The sequence below is a fragment of the Vulpes vulpes genome, chromosome 2 (assembly GCF_048418805.1).
Source record: "Vulpes vulpes isolate BD-2025 chromosome 2, VulVul3, whole genome shotgun sequence".
Classification (NCBI taxonomy): Eukaryota; Metazoa; Chordata; class Mammalia; order Carnivora; family Canidae; genus Vulpes; species Vulpes vulpes.
Window position 1 is genome coordinate 59,519,211 of NC_132781.1, and position 17,535 is coordinate 59,536,745.

Genomic DNA, 17,535 nt, shown 5'->3' on the forward strand with positions numbered 1-17,535 from the left:
ATCTAATTCCAGTATCTGGAATTCAGCATGTACAAAGCTGAATTCCTAATCTTAATCCCCAAACCAGCTCTCCTTTCACCTTTCCTAACTCACCTGCTCAGGTCAAAAACCTTGAAGTTAATCCCAATGTTTCCAGTTTACTCACACTCACATGTCCATTTTGTTAGGAAGTCCTGTCATCTTTCCTTTCAGGATATATGTACTAAACCTCCCCGTGGTCTCCTTTCTTCATTTTTGCCTTCTCTATCAAGTATTTCAACATGGCAGTCATAGTGACATTTTAAAAACATGAATCTGGTATTATTACTTTGCTCAGAACCCTGTAAGGGTTCCTCATCTTACTTTTAGTGAAAGCCACAGTCTTTAAAATGACTAGAAGGACCCCCTGTATTAGAAGCTGACAGACTGTGGTTCATGGACTAAATTTGGCCTACTGCCTTTTTTTTTTTTTTTAATTTTTTTTTAAAAATTTTTATTTATTTATGATAGTCACAGAGAGAGAGAGAGAGAGAGAGAGAGAGAGGCAGAGACACAGGCAGAGGGAGAAGCAGGCTTCATGCACTGGGAGCCTGACGTGGGATTCGATCCCGGGTCTCCAGGATTGCGCCCTGGGCCAAAGGCAGGCGCCAAACCGCTGCGCCACCCAGGGATCCCCAGCCACTGCCTTTTTTTATATGACCTGCGGGCTAAGAATGGTTTTTACATTTTAAAATGGTTAAAAAAAAAGGGGGATTTTGTGATGTGAACATTATATGAAATCAAGATTTCTATGCCTGTAAGTAGATTTATTGGAACACAGCCACTCCCATTTGTTCACATCTTGTCTGTGGCTACATTTGTTGTTCACATCTTGTCTATGGCTACATTTGTACTATAAAGGCAGAGTTAAATAGTAAAGACCTCATGGCTCAAAAAGCCTAAGCTATTTAATATTTAGTCCTTTAAAGAAAAAATTTACCAACCTCTGTCCTTAGTGATCTGGTCCCTCACTGTCACCCCTCTGTCCTCGCTGCCCTTTTCTCCCTTTACTCATCCTTCTCTAGCCATTCAAGTTCTTTGCTTTGGTGTCACCTTCTCAGTAAAGGCTGACCATCTCTGTAAAGTTGTCTTCCTCTCTGGATGCTGCCGTAGTGTACTTTCATGGCCCCTCTTCTTTCTTTTCCCTACCACTTCACACCTTCTAACATACTATCTAATTTACTTATTTTTGCATTTATGGCTTTGTTATTTTTCCCTCTCTGCTTTTAAATGACAAAGGCAGAGATTTTTGTCTTTCATCTTCACTGATGCATCCTAGTGCCTAGAATAGTGGCTGGCATATTATAGGTGCTCAAAAATCACCAAAGAGGTTGTATAGATGGCAAATAAGCATATGAAAAGATACTCAACATTATATGTCATCAGGGAATTCCAAATTAGGCAACAATGAGATACCGCTATACATCTATTAGAATGGCTCAAGTACAAAACTTTGACACCGCTAAATACTGATGAGGATGTGGAACAACAGGGGCTCTCATTTATTGCTGATGGCAGTGTGAAATGGTACAGCCATGCTGCATGGAGAGTCTAGAAGTTTCTTTTCTTTTTTAAAGGATTTTATTTATTTGAGAGAGCAAGTGCGTGAGTGGGGATGAATGGGAGGAGGGAGAGGAGAAGCAGACTCTGCTGAGCAGGGAGTCTGGTGCAGTGCCTGATCCCAGGACGCCTAGACCATGACCTGAGCTGAAGGCAGATGCTCAACTGACTGAGCCACCCAGGCACCCCTGGAAGTTTCCTATAAGGCTAAATTAAAAATTGTCTTACCATGGTCCCATTATAATGCTCCTTGGTATATACCCAAATGGGTTGAAAACCTATATCCACACAAAAACCTGCACACAAATGTTTATAAGCACACAAATTACTAAAACTTGGAAGCAACCAAGATGTCTTAAAGTAAGTAAATGAACTGTGGTACATCCAGAATACTGTTCAGCAATAAAAAGAATTGTCAATGGAGGAATCATAAATGCATATTGCTAAATGAAAAAGGCCGATCTGAAAAGACTATATACCATATGATTTTAACTATATGACATTTGGAAGAGAGAGGGTTGACTAGGTGGAGCTTGGGATTTTTAGGGCAGTAAAACTGTCCTGCATGATTCTGTAATGGTGGATGCATGTCATTATACATTTGTCACAAGTTATAGAATGTACAACACAGAGAGAACCCTAATGTAAACTGTGGACTTTAGTTAAGAATACTGCATAAATGGGGCTCCTGTGTGGCTCAGTCAGTTAAGTGTCTGTTTTTGGCTTAGGTCATGATCCCAGGGTCCCAGGATGAAGCCTCATGTTGGGCTCCCTCCTCAGCAGGATTCTGCCTCTCCCTCTCCTTCCCCCCGTGCCCACTCATGTTCTCTCTCAAATAAACAAACAAATAAATAAATAAATAAATAAATAAATAAATAAATAAAATCTTTAAAAAAATAATATCATATAAACATTGGTTGTTCATCAGTTGCAACAACGGTACCACACTAATGTAAGATGTGAATAGTAGGAGAAACTGTATGGCAGGGAGAAGAGGTATATAGGATTTTCTCTACTTTCCACTCAGTTTTTCTATAAACAAAAAACTCTTAAAAGAAACCATTAATTGAAAAAGCAGTATTTGATTTTAAAAAAGTGATGCATGTTCACACACATATCTATACATATATACTTTCTACCTGCTGCATAAAGCACCTCTCATTTATTAAAAAGTAGAGCACACCTAATATTTTTCTAGACTCTGGTTTTAAAGTTACACATATCTGATATATAAACAACACATTTTGTTTGATATTTGAGGATTTTATTCCCCTTCTGAAGCCATTTATTGAGTGTGTACTATTTGGCAGATACTTTTAGGTATTTTTCATTTAGTTTGAAGTAGCTTCTATTTACCCCATTGCACAGGTAAAAAAGCTCTGACTCAGAGCTTTGTGAAGTGGCAAGGCTGGTTCTTGAATCTAGGCCTGTTTGGCTCTAAAGCCTGTGTACTGTACAGCCTTTGTAATTCACATAGACATATTTTTTTGAAATTGCTAAAGTTTATCCCTTAATGTAAGTGCCTTGAGAGCAAAAATATCATGGAAAGAGGTTGTCTAGGTTTGAATCTTGGCTTTACTGTACTGTACTTTTGCCTTGTGTTTTTAATTAGGTTATATTACCTCTTTATGCTCTAGTTTCCTTATGTGTGAATGGAGATAGTAATTTAAATTGTTGTGAGGATTAAATAAGTCAATGTATGAAAAGCTCTTAGAATAGTGCCTGCTACAGAATATGAGTTACATAAATGTTACCTATTAATTAGTAGTGGAATATTTCCTCATTTCATAGATCAAAGAAACTGAAACCCAAAGAAACTGATTTTCTGAGTCATAACTTTCTAAAGTCACATAGCTATTAATGGCAAAGTTGAAATTTTTTTATTTCAAGGCCAGAATTTTATCCACTGTTAACAGTTTTTTTTTTTAAGAGAAACTCTTTAAAAATGTGTTGTAGTTTCTCCCTATTACCTTATAGTTTACCAAATATAATTTAATTTTTTTTTTCCTCAATCAGGTTGATACAGAAAGGAAAAAGCATTGGGCTGTGATTTAGGTTCTGGATCAGGAGGCCTGTGTCCCTGATTAGTTGTATGACTTTAATATCTCTTTAGTAGTTCATTTGTAGCAGGTAGGTAAACTGGGTAGAGTTGGGCCAGATGATTTCTGAGTTGCTTTTATAGCACCAACAATATAATTTTGAGATATATACTGCTTTTGTCATGGATTATTGCACTATACTGTAATACCCTAAAAAGTTCCCAGAGCTGTTTGATGTATGTGTAGGGTGGTTACTCTCTTTGCTAAATGATTGAAGAATGCTGTATCTTGTTATTGGTGATCCTTAATTTCTCCACTACATTAGCTTTTTCTTAGCATTCTTCCCTGCTTTCAGTCTACTTTCTTAATATGGTAGAATTTTTGACTTTATCTTTTTACAGAATAAAGGATTTGAACTTTGCTGTCAGTTCTCAGCTGAACACATAGCAATCTTTTTTGGCTGCTGGATTCATAGCTTAAATGCTGAATGGTTGAATCTGCTAGATTGATGAAGTAGGGTTGGGAATGGGAAATGCCGAAGACTTCTTTATGTAGTCTTTACACAGGATCTCTGAGATGTATCTTGCCATCAGATCTTGTTTTAGATTGTTTCTTAATTTTGTTGTATGAAAAGACCCTCTGAATTGGCAGCATGTGTATGTTCCCTCCCTACCTTCGTGTGATAGGTATGATAAATGAAGTCCAGTTGATTAGTTCAGTTACATGACTTTTTTTTTAAAAGTGAAGTTTCAGTAGCTTATTTCAGGTGGATTTTGTAGAGTCAGGGAAGTTGGTTACAGGATAGATATGAATAGTTTTGCGTGTGGGTCACAGTATCATTTGTGTGTTTGTTTTTTCATGTGTAGTAATTGGGAAGTGTTAAATGTAACTTTACTGGTTTCAAAACCTCAAAACTGATAATTTTTTTTTTGTTTTAGATTTGTTTATTAGAGAGAGAGAGAAGAAAGAGAGAGGGAGAGAGAGAGAGAGCACGTGAGCAGGTGAGCCAGGAGGGAGGAGGGACAGAGGTAGAGGGAGAGAGAGTTTTATGTAGACTCTGTGCTGAGCATAGAGCATGATATGGGGCTTGCTCTCAGGACCCTGAGATCACGACCTTGATGGAAACCAAGAGTCAGATGCTTAACCAGCTATGCCACCAAGCACCCCAAGGATTTTTTTCTTTAAGAGAGCAGCTGATAGTATTAGGAAACTGTTACAGACAAAAGCAGAGGGGGTTTCCTTGTTTAAATGAAATTTAAAGGAAAGATAATTGAGATGAAGAGGAAGCTATTTTTGGTGAGTTTATATATTCTGTGGTGATATCCATGTAGCTAAGCATGTTTGATGGTTGCTCTCTAGTTTTTTGTTTTGTTTTTTTTGTTTTTCTTTAACATCTTGGCTTATAATCTTGTAAGGATTTCATCAGTGCTTAGAAGACTTTACTTTTACTCTATATGGAATAAAATCTCATAAAGATGGAGCAAAGGGGTAATAGAATAGTGATTCGGCCTCTGGGCAGAAATACACACAGTGGGATTTTGTGAGAGTCATCCACGGGTAATGCAGTCAGGTTCTAGTGAATATTCAGGAGTTTGTCACAACAGCACATATAGGTTGAAGTCAGGAGGCAGAGAGTCTCTCAAGAGTTAGGGGAACAGAGCAGAAAAACATTCTGAATTTTAGGCCTAAAAATGATTAAAGAAGAAACATTGTGCCAGTGTGTACCGGCGGTATCAAATGGAAAAGCTTCATGGTTTCAAAAATGATGGTGGTGTATTTTCTGGTATATTAACTACTTTTTGGATAGGTCTGGCTAATGCTAGTTTCTAATTGAAAAGCTCATCGTTAATTGCAGTGTGTTGCCATCAGTAGTAGTATTACTTTTTCAGGTAGTACTACTTTACTGAATCTGTGTCTCTTTAACTCATTGAGTACAAGTCAGCCAGTTGCCACATTGTGGCTTACCAGGAGGCTTACTTATTTGGCCATTTACTTAGTCTCTTGGCCCCAGGCCCTCAAAAGATATGCTAGCTTTTTGTTTGAAATGAGGTCACTTTATAACGATTATTTCCTTTTGGTCAATAACATGTATGGGCTCCAAATTTCAGATATAAAACTAACTGTAAATAAGCATTTCTGAAAAGTTGTTTTTCTTTTTTCTTTTGCAGGTGTATTCCAGAGAATAAGTCTTCAAACATCTTTGCCATATTGACTCTGAGTTGTCAGAGGACTCAGGCTTATGAGGAGGTACTGTCACACAAAACAGTGTCTAGTGAAGACGACAAGAAAGTGGGGAAGGGATTGGAAAAAGAAGCTAAAACACTATAGAAAACCATGGTAGGTATTATCTATATTTCCATAATTTCATTGTAAAATTCCAGTAGTTAAAATTGGAAATGTTAATAGTGAGGGCAAGTGAAAAACAATGGTGTTAATTTTTGGCTCTAGTGCATCAGATAAAGATGGCACTCTATTATTTAAGCAAAGCCAATGAGTTCAGATTTATTATGAGCCCTTTAAACCACAAGAGGGAGCCCCATGAGCCTTGAGGCCATATATTATTAAATACAAAGGAGGAAAGGCTCATAAGTAAATTTTCTGATAATACTGGCATTAGCAAACTGATAATAAGGATGGCTTAGGTGACCTTGAAATTATGTAATTTTTCTCTAGTCTTCTACCTGAAGTTCAATTTTTTCCAATGGAAATGAGAAATCTTGAACCAGTCCTTTAATGAGTGATATGAATGGTATAAGAATTTATGAAATATTTGAGTATTAAACTCAAAAAGTTACCTTTTTTCCATGTTTTAAAAATAATAGGGTCAAATGTCGAGTGTATTGGGAGCACTGAACCTAACCTCAGGGAAATCTTGCTTTTTTTTGTGGAAAGTTCATACTCAAATTGGATGAGATATTAGATGAGATCATAATCTATGGTGCCTAGTGTTTGCATTGGTAAAAATATGTTGATTTTTTTTCTTCTAGTATTTTGGCTCTGGAGGATGTTGTGTGAATTTTTTCCCTAAGTATAAGTGAGAAAAGGCTTAAAAAAAGATGTTATAAGTGGGAGAAAAAGCACAAAAATATTAATCATCAGTATGTTTGAAATATGTTGTTTAGCAAGTCTGATGGTATTTCTTTAAGTGTTAGTTGATTTTTTTAAAAAAAAATTGTTCTATGGATTATAACTTAGTTGACTTGCTCTTTAGAGAAGGAATTCTCCAAATATTTTAGTTCTGGATGGTGGGAAAAAATGTTAATTAACTTGGGATTTTCTCTGTCCTCTGTCATTTAGTTTTAGGTGAGGTGTAAGAAAGTATACCGTGTCTTGTGTTTTCCTTATATATGAATTAGGTGCCTCTTCAGCTTATATTTATTATAAATAGTCTTGATTTTCTTAAAATTTAAATGCTTTTTAATACTGTCATAGTCGATAAAAATTCCTTTCCTAGTGTATTTATTTTAAATTTAGTTTAGACTTTCTGGTGTTTACATAATTTTGTGATTACATAATTCAGTTGGTAGGTGTTTTCCAATTTCCACTATTGCTTTACTGCTTAGATCTTAGATTTGAATATAACTATCTGTTTCTACATAGTTCTTTCGTATTTAGTTTTTTATATCTTGAAACAAATCCATTTAGACTCCCCAAGTTTTTCTTCTTTTTTTTTTTTGGTAATACTGCTTATTCTTCCTTTCACCATTGTTTCATGATGTTTGTTGTGTCACAAACAGTAGGGTCTTGGATTTAACATTTTTGGATTTAACATTGGCAATCCATATTTGTGAGAGAAACACCAAAGGTTTGTGGTATATAGCAGTATATAATTTTGTTAAGATGAAGCAAATGTGCAGGACCGAGTAATTTAGCTAAGTAACTTAGTAATTCACCATAAAACTAAATGACAGAGAATATCCCAAGTTAACATGTTTCCTTCATCATCCAGAACTAAAAAATTAGTTAATTTCTTCTGTAAAGAGCAAGTCGGCATCCCTGGGTGGCGCAGAGGTTTGGCGCCTGCCTTTGGCCCAGGGCGCGATCCTGAAGACCTGGGATCAAATCCCATGTCGGGCTCCTGGTGCATGGAGCCTGCTTCTCCCTCTGCCTGTGTCTCTGCCTCTCTCTCTCTCTCTCTCTCTCTCTCTCTGTGTGACTATCATAAATTAAAAAAAAAAAAAAAAAAAAAAAAGAGCAAGTCAAAAATTTTTTAAAAAAAGATTTATTTATTTATTCATGAGAAATGCAGAGAGAGTCAGAGACACAGGCAGAGGGAGAAGCAGGCTCTCCATAGAGTCTGATGCGGGACTTGATCCCGGGATCCAGGATCATGCCCTGAGCCAAAGGCAGACGCTCAACCACTGAGCCCACCCAGGCGTCCCAAGTCAAATAATTTGATAATTAATCTCTAGAACAGCCTGGCATCTCCAATTTGTTTTCTCAAATTTTGTTTTCTTGTTGCTTATTTTGAGATATGTGAGTAAATCTCAAGAAGTGATTTAAAGAGTTTGTTTCTTTGTGGCAAAAGACTCCAGTTAGAAAACTGGTTGTGGACTGTGAGCAAGGAAGAAATCTAGACAGAAATGGCTTTTATCTAGAAAAAAGGAAAGCTTTGTGATTGACTTTAGTCCTTTTATTCCATAATAATTGATGGTTTCAAAAAACCACTTACCTTTTTAGTTATGGTTTGTTTCATTTTATAGGGGACAGTAGTACAGTACCAAGTTAGTATGATTTTTAAACACCAATATTCAAACAAAAACAACAAAAGAGACAGGACTGATAAGGAATTGAGACTATTTTAGTTTGTGGTAGACTTTAGAACAAAATATTTACCATCTAGCACAGAAGTTCATGTAAGTAAAGACACTATAGCCAGCTTTTAAGGGGAATACTTTGGGCCTCATGGAAACTCACCAAGTTATCCCTGTTCATTTTGCAGTGTATTGGTATAAGTGTCCTCATGGTATTTGTAAATTTGGAAATATTCAAAAGTTTTTGGAAGTGTGACTCATGAGGGTGAAGGGTCTACTCTATTAAATTTTCATGAAATTCATTCTATTTCTAGACTTTAATCTGCTCCACTGATTTCTGGGCCAGCGTGTCATTTTAATTATTGCTTTTTAACTTTTTGATATTTTGTTTTGGTTTAATGGTACCATTCATCCATCTTTGTAGAATATTTCTTGGTACTTTCATTGATTTGTTTTTTTTTTCCTCCAAATGAGGTTTATTTTTATTTTATTTTATTTTATTTTTTTAATTTTTATTTATTTATGAGAGTCACAGAGAGAGAGAGAGGCAGAGACACAGGCAGAGGGAGAAGCAGGCTCCATGCACCGGGAGCCCGATGTGGGATTCGATCCCGGGTCTCCAGGATCGCGCCCTGAGCCAAAGGCAAGCGCTAAACCGCTGCGCCACCCAGGGATCCCCCAAATGAGGTTTAAAATCATTTTTGTTGAGTATTAAGTAAAACTATCTTGAGGCGATTTTGATTGACAGTGTAATACATTTGTAAATTACTTTGGGAAGTTTATTCTTTTGTAGTATATATTTTCCCCATTTTGGAGTTTGAAGTGCCTCCTGATAATCTATTTTAAAAATTAAGGCCTTGCACTAAAGGTTTGAATACCAAATAGTAAATAGAATTCTTTTTTTTTTTTTAATAAATTTTTATTTATTTATGATATGATAGTCACACACACAGAGAGAGAGAGAGAGAGAGAGGCAGAGACACAGGGAGGGGGAGAAGCAGGCTCCATGCACCAGGAGCCCGACGTGGGATTCGATCCCGAGTCTTCAGGATCGCGCCCTGGGCCAAAGGCAGGCGCCAAACCGTTGCACCACCCAGGGATCCCAGTAAATAGAATTCTAATGTGATCCATAGTTGTTGTTTTTTTTTTTTTAAAGATTTTATTTATTTATTCATGAGAGATATAGAGAGCGGTAGAGACATAGTGGAGGGAGAAGCAGGCTCCCTTCAAGGAACTGATGTGGGACTCAATCCTAGGACCCCCGGATCACGCCCTGAGCCGAAGGCAGATGCTCAACTGCTGTGCCACTCAGGCGTCTTGATCCACAGTTTAGAATTTCTATAGTGTTAACACATACCTTTGTATTTTACATTATTACTGTATTATGACATCTCAATTTTTCAAGGTGCAAGTCTTCAGCAGTTTGGAAAGGAGTGATTGGGTATCATGAGTCACCATCATACATTCCTAGAGACTTTGTTAAAGCTAGGAAGTATGTTTTTCTCACAGACGATATGTAATACAGATGATCATCTTTGAAGTCTCTAACTTGATTCAGCTAAAAGGTAGCATGTACATGATACTGAGGGTGACTTGGATGAATCTTACCAAAACATGAATGAAAGATCTCTAATTTTCTGGTTTGGAGTTCAGTAGAGTGAGGTTTTACTTTCATTCCTATACAATTTTTTACAATTTTTCAATTTTCTCAACATTAACCATTTCATGATGGCTTGACAATTAATGCTATGAATTGACTTAAATATATTTATATATCATACTTTTCAGGTAGCATTACTTTTATTGTTTTCTTTCTTCTGACAGAGATCTATTAGATCTTTTGCCAATGATGATCGCCATGTTATGGTGAAACATTCAACAATCTATCCATCTCCAGAGGAACTTGAAGCTGTTCAGAATATGGTGTCTACTGTTGAATGTGCCCTTAAACATGTCTCAGATTGGCTGGATGAAACAAATAAAGGCACAAAAACAGAGGGTGAGATAGAAGTGAAGAAGGATGAGGCTGTAGATGCCTATTCCAAGTGAGTGTGGCCTGACCTTTGTGATGTTTTACTGCAGTGCTCAGAAAAAGCTCAGAGTCCTATCCCACTAGGTTTTATTTGGTATATGATATTCTTTAGGTTTTCTCATTTATATGAGTATAAACAAGGAAGTAAATGTTTGTGGAAGTTTTCCAAGTTACATTTGAAAGGAAAGCAAGAAAGAAGTAATGATTAGACCAGGAAAAGAAGATGGATTTGTTCAGGATGCCTTTTAAGAATGCACCAAGCCCTTTAGAATTATAATTTTTTGGAGATTATGAAATGTCACCTTTTTCATGTGTTGGTTCACCTCCTAAATTCAGAAATAAATAGTAGGTCTCTGGGGAAATCATAAAATTTTTTTTTTTTAAGGCATTTAAAAAATCCTGGTGGAGAAGAAAGAATATAGGAAAATGTGTTCTAAATGTATTTTGACCACATCCACCTTGTTGATTCCCAGGATTCAGCACAGTGTCTGGCATTTAGTAAATGCTCATTGGATATTTGTGGAATGAATGAAAGATTAACAGGAGTCAGACCCTTCAGCAATTATAGCAGAGTATTCTCAGTGATGTAACAATAATAAGAGATGAGTGAGATGAAGCTACTTGATAACTGGAGTCAGATCATGAAACTATATGTCATACTAAGCTTACTGTTTTGAGCAATGTTACTAAAATTGGGATAAGTATGACTTACTTTGAAAAAGCAGCTCATTTGATTTTACTGTATTTATAGGATTAAGAGCATTTCTTTGGCTGCAACTTATAAATTAAAGATAGAGGTCATAGGATTTTTTTTCTCCAACTTTCGATTCTAAATGTGATAAATAATAATGGGAAAGTATTGATACATTGATTTTCTTCATGAAAGATAGTATAACCTTTTCATCTTCAGATGCAAGATAACTGGTATCAGTTTTCAGCTGAAGAACCTAATTCTTTGATTTTGTTAACTGTTTATAGGTAATATCTACACTGTGTATATGACCTTGTCAGCTTGAAGGTTCTTGGCAGTAATTCAGTTTTTCTTGCGTATGATGGCTTTAAAATAGATACTGCCAAATTTTGATGTTTATGTTAATTGGTAGTAGTATTCAGTAGCCTAGCGCTGTATATCCCAAACCCTGTGCAAGTTAAATAGTCCTGCACTCCATATTTACGTTGTACTTTGGAATGTGTTTATGCCCTTTCAAAAACTTTTTAAAAATTTTTGATAAAAATATGTATAACATAAAATTTACCTTTTTTAAGGGGAGTTTCATTTATCGCTGGAATTCAGGCCTTTTTAATACTTCTTCTGTTGTTTGTTTTTAAGGCTGCACAGACTTTTGAAAAGTCTTCAGCAGACATTTGCTTAACTGGATCAAGTCACTGTGTTTCAAAGGTTTTTAAACCTTAACGTGCTCCACACTTTCATTTGGACTTGTGAATGTAGCTCTGTGTGTACGGGTTCTCTAGACTGTCTTTGTGAACAGTCCCAGATTGAGCGCTTGTCTTGATTCTTCACATGTGTTGGAACTCAAGGAGTGCAGAATGTTTAGGTCCTTATTTTGTATAAAACAGAGGCAGGCACATCTTCTAAGAACAGAGCTGTTTCCCAGTAAAAGACATGGATCGAGCTCCTGATGTATGCTCAGTTCTACAGAGAGCACCAGGCTGGGTGAGGGCTAGCTTCTGTCTGTTTGTTTATTTGTTTGTTTGTTTATTTATTTTAAAGATTTTATTTATTTATTCATGAGAATACACAGAGAGGAGAGAGAGAGGCAAAGACACAGGCAGAGGGAGAAGCAGGCTCCACGCAGGGAGCCCGACATGGGATTCGATCCCGGGTCTCCAGGATCAGGCCCTGGGCTGTAGGCGGCGCTAAACCGCTGAGCCACCGGGGCTGCCCCTAGCTTCTGTTTATTTTCTGTTTATTAGGCACCTTCTGTTAATAGCCAGGCACTGTTAGGCAGCTTTTATCTGTGTGTTATTTTACCTTTTTACAGACTGACTCAAAAGTCAAAAAAAGTTCCCACTATTTGTAATATTAGGAATATTAGGGCTCTGTTCTTAATTTTAAGTAATTCCCTATGTTTTGGGTGTTTATGTGAACTTTATAATACCTCCCATATACAAATTCATTATTCAAATTCAGGACTGAAGTAGGAGTTCTTTTCTCTGCTCAGTCATGCTGTCATCTCATAAGTATATCCTAATTATGACATAGAATTTAATAAACAAGTAATAATGGCTAGTTAATGATAGCTACCATTTATTGAATGCAAGTTACTGTAGCAGAGTATTTTTCACATTATCCTACAACAAGCCTTTTAGTCTTTGGTTATTATTCCCCTCCTCTGCCCCCACTTTACCTGTGAAATTTCTACTGCTTCAAATTGGCATATGAAAAGAGTGACTCAGAAACATTAACAAACTTTAACTTGCTTGAGGTCACTGAGTTAGTATGTGTGGTGGACCAGGATTCATATTCATCTGTTGGACTCCAGACCTAATTTTCTTAGCATCTTTGCCTCTTTCCTGTGAATAAATGTGAAAGTATAGAGCAGGGAGAGGTTATATGCCGGTTCTGAGGTTCAGAAAAAACTTTATGAAGGAAGTAGCATGTGCAGTAGGCTCAGAGGATGTGTCGGCTTTTGGCAGACAGTTGAAAGTGAAAGAAAATAAATTTCATCAAAGTTTTAGGTGTGAGAAAGCATAGGGACCATTTAGGGATTAATAGTTATTGTTTAGGGATTTGTGAGCTATTAAATGTATGCTAGGATCTGGGCTAAGTTCATTAATTACATTAAGTTACGTAATATTCTTAGAACCATTCTGTAAGAAAGGTAATTTTTCTTTTTTACAAATGAGAAAGTAAGCTCAAAAGAGCCCGGTAATTCGTAGTTTACCTAGTGTCACAGTAGTGAGTGGCAGAGCCAGAATTTGAACTACGAAGCCATGTTGTCTTCTCAATTGCCTCCCAGTATGCTGAGTGCCTGAGTATTCAGTGGGATAGCAGGAAAGTAATAGGCAAAATGCTGTCCATGCAGTGCTTTTGGAAGATTATTCTGGTAGTGGTGGTGTACAGTATGGATTGGAGATGACAGAAGTTAGTCATTAAAGCCAGTGGAGAAATGGTTGTTGAGGTAGTCTAGGTGAGAAGTAATAATAAGAGCCTGAACAGAAACTAGTTTGAAGGCATTTGTTTGAAGTTGATCGTGGAGGGAGAATTTATCAACTATTATTAGATTTGGGAGAATGAAATGAGAGGACAGGGATATAGAAGGAGGAATCCAAGGCGATGGGCTCTCTTCTTAATATCAAGTAATTTTCTGTTTGGGTCACTTGCTTCAAAACCCTTTTTTCTTTCTGTCTATACTTGTACCACCCTTCTAGTTTTTCATTGATTTAATGTTTATTGAATCTCTAAGGTGTGCCAGCACTTAACCAGTGGCTGGATTATTTATAACTTCCTGTCTTGTTTCTACTGCCACAATATTTCTCTCCCTAATCCTTTCTCTATCTAGTTCGTTCTCCACCCTGCTGATTCTTTGCCCCAGCTAGAATGACCTTTTTTTTTTTTTTTAACCATACCAAGACTGCTGAAGTCAGACTCTGATGTTGCCTTGCTTGACCTCTCTAATTTTGACCTCTCCCTTTTCCTGAATTTGGGAAGCCACCATAATAATGTAAAGAACCAGAGCACTGTGATCATAGCAACTTCAGTTTGAATCTAGGCTTTGTGTTTTACTCTCTCTGTGAACTTGAACGATTAATTAGCTTTTCTGAGATTCACATTCCTTGACTTTTAAATGCAAGCTTGTTGTGAGGTTTAAATGAGAGTTTGTGGCCTACAGTTCTCAGCTGTTACTTTCTCTTCCCTTTTTAAGCAGGTTGCTTTTTGTACTTTCCTACAGTGTGAGCCTCTGGAGGTGGAGATATTGGATCTCCTTTAGTATACTTTCTGTATTCAGACACTTGCTTAGTTGTGGAGTGACTGCTAAGATCAATTACATTTTCACTTGTGATGAGGGAAATGAACCGATAAGAAATTTGTAGTGTTAGTCAAGAGTAGATGTTAATATTTTTATGCACCATTCATGACATGATGTTCTTTGAATGTTTGTTCTTTTAGCCACAACTGTATTTGGAATGCATATGCTGGCAGATTATCTTTGGTCTTTTCCTTCTTTCCTCTGCTCTTTAGTTTTATCACATTGTTCTGCTTTCCCCGTAAACTTTTGTGGATTCCTGGAATGATACAGTTAGAAGGGATGAGCTAAGGCTTATGTAGCTGATAGCTGTTTTGTACTTATGCGTACTGCGCCAACAGACACCAGTGAGTAGAGTTCAGGTCTTTTAGATTTCTACCCTTGATGCTCTCTTTCCGTATACTTTGGTATTCACGTTTCTCACAAATTCCTTAGTTACCAATAATAAGATAAAAGGGAGAAGTTTAAAAATATTTCAAAAAATGTTTAAGAGGATGTAGTACGTATAGACTTTCCTAATAAGCACTCTAGATGTAATAAAGAATTAAAAGATCTCCAGTGTGAAATATGCTCCCTATTGATTCTGTGGGGAAGAGAGATACTTTTATTAGTCTTAAATCTGAGACTTAATTTTTGATGTCTGGATTTATATACTCCTTATCAGTTCATGTGGCTATACAGGAAGCCAAGCAATGATTAAGCTATAGTTGGGAAATAGGTTGTAAAAGTAATCATTTAGACTTTTATTTTTAGGGATCAAGGTGGTCGGACATTGTGTGGTGTAATGAGGATTGGCCTGGTTGCAAAAGGCTTGCTGATTAAAGATGATATGGACTTGGAGCTGGTTTTAATGTGCAAAGACAAACCCACAGAGACCCTGTTAAATACAGTCAAAGATAATCTTCCTATTCAGATTCAGGTGAGTACAGTTTAATTGCACCTCTAGGAGAATTTATAAAAAGGTGAAGATAGGTAGTGACCTTGATGAAATTAATAATAAGAAATTGGTAACAGTAAAGGGTAGATGCAGACAAAGGGAATACTGCTACTTGGGGTCAGTGACTCATCCATCACATTTAAAGCAAACTTCTGATGATTAGTGTTCAGCATATATTTACTAGATTAAGATGCTCTTAAGGTACAGTCTTCAGGTATATTTTGCTGAGAGGCTTCATGTTTTTCAGACTAGGTCTCTCAGTTTTATAATTCTCTAGGAAGGGTTGATATAATGCAGAAACGATCAATAGGACCCTAGACAACTAGAGACTTTCATATGTTATAACTTAAAAATGAAAGCTTCCTTAATTCAGCAGTCACTCTTTCATGCTGTTAATGGAAAGTCTCTATTAATTCCTTGTTCCAAACCTTTTCCAATTGGATGCTTTTAGAAAATTTTGATGTTGGCATGCATTTTGGAGAATGCTGCGAAGGCGGAAGGCTCCTCAGGGCTGAAGATGGTGGATTGGTCTGGAGCTGTGGCCACCATAGGACCTGCTCTGCCAGTCTGCTCCAAGGGCAAGCTGCATCACTAATTGGGAAGCTGTGATCATCTTTCAGTTTCAGATGTGTTGTCTGTGGTGTAATCAGATTGTAGCTTTTTGATGACTTTATATCTGTTAGTCCTTATATTCATATCACATAAATAGATATCAGCCCTTAAGGTCCCACAAAGTCCTTTGAATTGAATGCTCTCTTTTGTTTAGTTGGTTTCTTTTATTTGTATTTCTTCTAAAAAGGTTCCCCCCCCCCCCCAAGTAATATGAATTCTAAATTTGTTTTTATTAGCTTTGTTACTGGATACTTTTCTTTCACATTTACCAGTTGATCTTCAGAACCATCTTCCTGATTTTTTTTATCTACCATTCTTGACAATCAAATTTGTGTTACTTGTTGATACGTTTCCCTGTATTAATTTTTGGAGCACTATTTTTTCATTTTGCCTTAGACTTAAGATACGTTTTTCTAAGTGACTGAACATTTATTGGTTTTTCCAGTTTTAATTCTTATAAAGAAATGTTTTTGATCTTTCATAGGGTTAAATTGATTTCTTCTAAAAAATTATTTTAAGTTCTTTTGTTATGATTTGGGGAGGGAGAAGGGTGAGCAACATGGAGTACAATAATAGAGCTTTTTTTTTTTTTTAAGAGAAGTGTTGGGGGTGGGGGGGCAGAGGGAGGGAGAGAATCTTAAGTAGTCTCTATGCCCGGTATGGAGCCTCTCGTGGGGCACAATATGGGGCTTGATGCCACAACCCTGATACCATGACCAAAGCCGAAATCAAGAGTTGGATGGTTCACCAACTGAGCCACCGAGGCTCCCCATTAGAACTTTTAAGAAATAGTGTACTGAATAACGGGGATTTCTGGCTAACTATATTTTTTGTTACTAGAATATTAATAAAATTCCTCATTTCCATTTTTTTATGTTGTTTTAAAATGTAATCTGTATTCCTGCTTTTATTACAGTGAACACTGTTACTCTTAAATTTAGGATAAAGTAATAATCCATGGAGGCTTTTCAAACATCTCACTCCCATTTCGGCTCCCTATAGTGAGTTCTGTTTCTTATGAGAATGGTCCTATTCCTCAGCTGTGTGTCAGGGTGGAAAAGGGGTTGAGAACCAGGGATATAATAATCCAAAATTCTTACTCTGAAAATCGTCACATTTCTCTAGTATTGATATGGGAGATTGGGCCAGATTTCAGTCTGCATTATTAGAGCTTTCTCTGTGCAGATCACAACTGTGTAAACTCTGTATTTTTTGTCTCGTTGGCGAGGACCTTTATTTCTGGGTACCACAGTTTTAAAATGTTCTTATTGAGCTAGCAAGTAAGTGTCCAAGGCAAGGACCTAGAAGAAAGTACAATCCATGTAAACCATTTTAAATTTGAAGAGACTGGGGCTGTTTAGGCAAGAGAAGACAAAAAAAGACACATATCTTTTAGTTTGTTTGTTTGTTTTTTTTTTTAAAGGAGCTCTTCTTTATTTATTATTTATTTATTTATGATAGTCACAGAGAGAGAGAGGCAGAGACACAGGCAGAGGGAGAAGCAGGCTCCATGCACCGGGAGCCCGACGTGGGATTCGATCCTGGGTCTCCAGGATCGCGCCCTGAGCCAAAGGCAGGCGCTAAGCCGCTGCGC

General features: G+C 36.8%; 1 protein-coding gene across 10 annotated transcripts in view; it reads left to right on the forward strand.

Moving 5' to 3' along the window:
- The window catches only part of STRBP (spermatid perinuclear RNA binding protein), a 146,632-nt gene that overhangs the window by 65,578 nt on the left and 63,519 nt on the right, over nucleotides 1-17,535 (forward strand). For 6 of the 10 annotated variants that reach the window (XR_011999858.1, XM_072748665.1, XM_072748662.1 and 3 more), the window contains exons 2-4: nucleotides 5,786-5,954; nucleotides 10,196-10,416; nucleotides 15,146-15,311. Coding sequence is in view for 9 of the 10 variants with exons in the window: in XM_072748665.1 (XP_072604766.1) it covers nucleotides 5,952-5,954; nucleotides 10,196-10,416; nucleotides 15,146-15,311 (390 nt within the window). In the remaining variant the exon portion in view is untranslated. Of the gene's footprint in view, nucleotides 1-4,555; nucleotides 4,619-5,785; nucleotides 5,955-10,195; nucleotides 10,417-15,145; nucleotides 15,312-17,535 lie in introns of all 10 variants that reach the window. The other 4 variants (XM_072748661.1, XM_072748664.1, XM_072748658.1 and 1 more) reach the window with 1 other exon arrangement.